We start from the raw sequence: 6,195 nt of genomic DNA, 5'->3' as shown, positions 1-6,195 counted from the left end.
GGCTTGCGTATCGCACGGAGAGGCCCGGGAACCACAACAGACACTGCTGCCTCCCGGCTCTCGCCTGTGCGCTGCCAAGAGCCGTTATTTGCCTGCCCACGCACTTGCCATCACGAGTCAACCAACTCCCCGGACGTGAAACCCTTTATTCATCCCCCAGGGCCAGATCTGTCTCCCACCTGCGGAGGGAGGGACACGGGGGTAGATTTCCCCTGTTGCAGAGGAGGAAAGTGCCTGCAGCCAGGAGGAAAACCAGCTGCCTGCTTCCCAGGGCTTGTTTTAAATAGCGGTACACAAGGCAGTGTCTGCCCCGGGCAAGGAGAAGCCCTCAGCATCCCCAGGATCCACTCCAGCTCTGACCTCTGGCATTTCCTCCCACAGTCACACTTTGCCGGGCGGGTCAGACCCGGGTGAGAGAAGCAGCGTGGCCACTCCAGAAAACGAGAAAGTGGAGACAGAAAACGGAGGTATGATGTAAATCGTCTTTGGCACAGCCCTGTTGGCACGGCTGCTCTGCCCCATCCCATTCCCCCTGCCCCGAGCCAAGGGGCAGCACGTGGGGTCCAGCAGCGACCTTCCTTGCCCCGTGGTCCCCATCCCACGGCCACGACCCCGCTCCGGCCAGGACTGTCCGATATCAACTCCAGCAGCGGTGCCTCCATCGTTCCTCTCCTGGCACGGTGGATTTTTCCCAATTGCAAACTGCGGTGGGAGCGAGGGGCTGGGACAGCCTGTCCCTGTCCATGCCCCCCGGCGAGGAGGGACCCCCGGCCTCAGCAGGGCTGTGACCGCAGCTGCCGAGTCCTCTCGTCTGGGTGTTTCTTCCACCGCTCTGGAGTGATGGGTTTCTCCTCTGGGAAGATGATGGTGGCATATTCAGTCTGGTCAATCGGCCGGGTCTCAGGGGGTACCTGGGTGTGCTGTTCCCACTGAAACTCCAACACGCCGTAGTCCACGGTGGGCACGGGCACCTCCGGGGGCTTCTCTTCCTTCTGCAAGGAAACCCCATCAGGGCGATTCATCGTCCATCCAGGGGCACCTGCCACCCCCAGCACAAGCCCCCTTTTACAGCAAGTGCCAAAACCAGCTCTGAAGCATCGCAGGAGGGTGAGGATGATACAAATCTGAAGAATGTGCAGACCTGGAGTAGTATTTGCCCAGAGAAACCAGATTGTGAGGGTTGGTTGAGGTCACCGATGAGGCTCAGCTCCCTGCCTGCCTGGCCATTGAAGGCAGGGTTGTGCTCGGAGCCCTTTTCCCACCTCTCCATGGGGCTCCGAGCTGTCAGAGGGTGTACAAGAAGAGCCCAGGGCTGTTTGCTCAGCCCAGAGAAGGGAGAGCAAAGGGGGACCTGCTCGCTGCCTTCAGCTGCCTAAGGGGGTTGGAGAGAAGATGGAACCAGAGTCCTCCCGGTGGTGCCCGGCAAAAGGAAAAGAGGAAACAGGTGCTAGCTGCAGCAAAATAAATTTTAGCGTAATATTCTGGGGGGTGAGAACATTTCCTCCCATTTTCTACAGCAACACAATCAATGATAACCCTGCATTGAGCAAGGGCTGGACTCAAGAGGTCCCATCCTATCTCAGGCAGGTTTTTTTCATTTTGTGATGGGGCTGTGCTGCAGGTGCAGAAAAGCAGTTGTGGCTATGCAGAAAAGATCAAGCAGCATCACAGAAGAGAGGAGAAGCGAGAAGCCTGTGAAGGGCTGATAAAGGGAGGCCCCGCACCCCAGCGATGCCATGATGCTCCCCGGCAGCACGGCAGGGTGTCAGAGACGGAAAACTCACCGCCGGCGTGTTTTCACTTGGTGGTTTCTGCACATCTGCAAAGTAACACATTTGGTTAGAAGTGTGTGCCAAGAGAGTGTGAGCATCTGGGGCTGACACAGCCCCCACGTCCTAGGAGATGGCTGGACACCGCAACCATCGCACCACGCTTCCTCCTTCTCCCCTCAGTCTGACACCCTGAGCGTTACAAGGACAAGCCCGATACCAGCCCACAGTCTGGGGTTTAACTGGGATTAGTGGAGTGCAGCTCCTTGGGGGTTGTCTCTAGGAGAGCCCCCCAGGTGCCCGCGGCATGGCTGAGGCGATGCCTGGTGCTGCGGTGGGGACACGATGAGGTGCCCCAAAGGTGCTCAGGGAGGGTGTGTGGGAGGGACTCACATGCAGCATTAAGGCACCACGCTGACGAGCGGTGCAGAGCCACAGCATGTGGTCTGGGGGCTCTACGAAGGGCGAGCAGGGCTCAAAGAACCCTTCTCCCCTAGGCATGGTGATACCTGTCCCGTGGGGACATGTTTTTTAGCAGGTTGAACCAGCCTGTGTAGCCCAGGGAGCTGCAGGCACGAGCATCACCCATCAGGTCCCCTGGCAGACCCCAGCCCCTCAGCGTAGCATGGCCCCCGTGGGGGATCATACCTCCTCGCCTGTACGTGATGGTGAGGTAGCCGAAGATCAGCAGCAAAACTGCCCCGGCCAGCAGCAGGATGCCCAGGAGCACAGCCTTGATGTACTCCGAGGGATTGCCTTCCTCCATCTCAGGCTCGTCAGTGGTATTTACCTTCTCAGGGGCTTCTGCAATACCCATCCAAAAAAAAAAGGGGGGAACAAAACAGGAGGTCAGAAATGTCAAATGGCCTCTATAGTCCCTGGGAAAAGGTGATAGGGGAACACAGGGGCTGTCCTCAGAAGGGGCACAGTCCAAGGCAGGCTGCCCCAGCCCCACCGTCCCTCCAGGGGCCATGAATTTGGGCTGACACAGGGATGTTTTGGCTGTGTCCCATTCCTTCCCATTGCAGGTGGTGAGGATGAACCCCCACCATTGAGAGCTGGGGTGCAGGGGCCAGGGCACCGCTCTGCACCCACAGACAGTCCTGCAGCATGGTCCCTTGGCCAGCAGAGCCCCAGGGAGGACGTGGCTTCCCCAAGCCTCCCCGCTGCTTCGGCTCGTGTTGGGAGGAGATGTTGTGAAAGACAGAGAGTTTTGCAGTTTCTCCTTTTTAGAAAAGGCCACCTTCAGCCCCACAAAGCCTCCGTGCTGCCAAGCAAGGGCATGCTTGCTGCGAGATCTCAGTCTCCCATGCCATTGGGCTACAAGACCCTCTCAGGGTTTTGCAACAACAAACACCAACACTGGCTGTTTGAGGGGTCTGAGCCCTGATCGTCACCCCAAACACAAGCCCTGTCCCCAGCCAAAGGAGCTGTTCAGCGGAGCAAGCAGCTCGCTGTGTGGGTCTCCTGCCTCCCCCCATGGGTAAGGACTCACTCCTCCCCGCAGCATCTCTGGGGACACAGCCCCAGCAGGATGGAGCCCTCCTGCCATGGGGCCAGCTCCATCTGCACTGTGGATGGAGAAGGACAGCCCGTGTCCCTGGGCTGTCCCTGGGCCTCCACCGTGCATGCAAAGGAGAGGGAAAGGGCAGAGCTGTGCTCTCCTGACCCACACCAGGTCCTCCCCCAGCAGGGTACCGCCTGCCTTGTGCCCTGGGGCTGCCCTGTGCCTGGTGACAATAGCCCCACAGATGACACCAAGGACCTGTCCCCATCAGCTCAGCCCCCAGGCTGACCTGTGACCACCAGCTGGGACCGGTTGCTCTCCATCACTTTGTTGGGTTCAAAGAAGGTGATCAGCCCACAGTAGTAGGAGCCTGAGTCATTCTGGTGAAGGTTCAGGATCTCGATTTTGAAGGCAGGAGTGTGGTTGGTGAGCACGTACTTCTCTGTCTTCGTCGGGGGGTTGTTCCGACTGATCTCAGCAATTTTTTGGGCTTGGCTGTGGTTGGTCTCCTTGTACCAATTGAGGCTGTACTCGGAGCGAGAGTCGCTCTCCATGGAGATATTGCAGAAGAAGGTGGCTGAGCTGCCTGCTGGGAGAGTTAGCGTGGCGGGGGAGAAGGTCACTGTTTGGGAAACAAGGAACAGACGTGGTTACAGCGGGCACAGGTCTCAGACACAGCCGTACCCCCTGTGCAGGAACCAAGGACGCAAGGAGGCTGAGAGCCCCGATCGCCCCGCTAGCACCTCATCCCATGGAGAGGTGATGGGTTCCCACATCCCAACCCAAGGTGATGGGCTCCCACATCCCAACCCAGAGGCTCCGCGTGTTCCTCAGCTCTTTCACCATCATCTCCTGAAGGCCCCTACAGGGATTTACAAAAACCTGCCGGGAAGCGGTTGCGAGCCCAGCTCTGTGTCGTTGCCAGCACCCGGCTCACCCACGGCCAGTCTCCGGGGTTTGCCAGTGACACCGGCAGCCTGACGCCTGGCCAGTCTGCAGCATCCCCCGGATCATGGTGGGGTACATCAGCCCATGTGTCTCCCCTCCTGAGCATGTGCCTGCCAGCTGGAGGGACATCCTCAGGGATAACAACTGTACCCCAAAGTGGTTTCAGCACAGCAAATTGTGCTCTGGGCATCCTAAAAATAACCCAGAACACCTGTACTGCAGAAAACAGACTTTGGGGGTTGTATTATTTTTAAATCCATGCTGTATTTTAGTGTCTGAGTCATCCTTCCTCCAGCCGATGTTGCCCCTGAGAGCGAGCGGACGGACGGAGCCTTGGCTGGAGCAGTGCCCCGTGGTGCAGCCCATCGCGTGCCCGGCTGCCTGCCGGAGGGCTCCGGCGCTGCCCATTGCCCCATGCTGGGAGCACAGGGCGGGCAGGGGCTGCCCAGGGCACAGCATTTGCCATCTGCAGACCAAAACCATCTGACAGGGCAGAGGGACACGGAGCTTACGTTGCCATCCCTGTCCAGCTGCCTGTCCCCTCCTTGCACCCACCCGGGGGGTCCTGGCCGAGCTTGCCAGGCTGCTCCCAGCACAGAGGGCAGTCGGCCACAGCCAGAGCCCCCCCAGCCCTTAGCACCAGCCCTGCTGCTTCACCACATACCCCTGTCTGGGTCCATCCCCCCTGGCCAGCGGGGATGCTACGGACACGGGCCAGGCTCCCAGGGTCCCGGCTCAGGCAGCGCCATCCAGGATGGGGCAGCTGATACATTAACTTGTGTCGGAGCAAACAAAAGCAGCAAGAAGCATTTTTCACACGGGTTATCTGACCAAGCGATTTAAACCACCAATGCTTTGAGAAGTCCCTGCCATTAAGAATTTTATCTTTGCTTTTCAGAAATCACCACCGATAGCAGCCCCAAGGCTGGCGGGCAGAGTTAGAAAATCCTTCCAGCACTGGTCCGAGTGTAGGATCACGACCTCAGCCTCACCAACCAGAAAAGGAACTGGGACGATTCCCTGAATAGACACAAGATTAGATGGAAAACTGGGCTGAGAAATGAGGGATGAGACCAAATAGGAGGAGGAAGGGAGGGAGAGAGGGAGGGAAGTGCCCTGGCTCCCATGGGCAGCACTGGCTGCGGCAGCACCCGCACCGAGAGATGTAATTTTTGCAGTGTTCTGGGTTTCTTCTATTTAACAGGAAATATTCAGCAGGCCTGGGGCTTTGCTTCCTACCCAGTGCCACTGCCAGCAATGAATTAAGTGCTCAGAGGACTTCTGAAAGCAGAAGTTGGGTTCACGTTTACCCGAATCTTCACAGCACCAGAGGCAACATCAGCTCCAAGGGATGCCCAGCCCTGCGCCCACCCTTGGGGCAGAAAACACCAGAAGCCACTGAAGAAACCCCCAGGCTGTGGGGAAGGGGGCTCACGGCTTCATCAGGGCTCTCGCTCGCTCTGCCCGGACTCACCCCTTCCCCTCCACCTCCCCTTCTCCCCTGAATGTCACCCAGAGCAAAACCACATGCAGCACCCCGGCTCCCTCGGGGTCAAGCCCAAACCCGGACGCGCAGCCCGGAGCCGTGTGAGCCAGAGCAGAAAACGACCCTGCACGGTGCTGGCAAACCCTGAGCCTCCACACCCAACCTCAACCGCAGCCATTGTGCCCATGAAGTGACTGCGGGCTGGGGACATGTCCCCTTCTCCATCCTTTAACCCCATTCCTACCCCGAGCATCGCCATTTCCCTTGTTTCAGCGGCACGTACCCAAAAGCTTCAGGGTTTTTTTTTGCCTTCTTGATGCCAGAGCTATTTTTAACTACAAAGCTCCCAGCCGGCGGCAGCCGGCCAGCATGGGGCCGCAGCAGAGCAGGACAGCACAGAGGCCGGTCAGGGTCACCTCCACGCTGCCCCACATCATCTTCGTGGCACTCAGAGCCATGGTGAGGCGGTCGGTACCCGGCCCCGG

General features: G+C 58.8%; 1 protein-coding gene across 1 annotated transcript; it reads right to left on the bottom strand.

Moving 5' to 3' along the window:
• Positions 1-773: 773 nt before the first annotated feature.
• PDCD1 (programmed cell death 1) lies at positions 774-3,898 on the bottom strand (the record flags this gene model as incomplete). Its single annotated transcript, XM_010072424.1, has 4 exons — positions 774-992; positions 1,785-1,819; positions 2,418-2,573; positions 3,566-3,898. Coding segments are annotated over 4 exons (743 nt in total), but the record flags the coding sequence as incomplete, so codon positions are not given.
• Positions 3,899-6,195: the final 2,297 nt, after the last annotated feature.

The sequence above is a fragment of the Pterocles gutturalis genome, unplaced genomic scaffold (assembly GCF_000699245.1).
Source record: "Pterocles gutturalis isolate BGI_N339 unplaced genomic scaffold, ASM69924v1 scaffold9042, whole genome shotgun sequence".
Taxonomy (NCBI): Eukaryota; Metazoa; Chordata; class Aves; order Pterocliformes; family Pteroclidae; genus Pterocles; species Pterocles gutturalis.
Note: the sequence above shows the minus strand (reverse complement) of the source record. Positions and strands in the feature narration are given on the sequence as shown.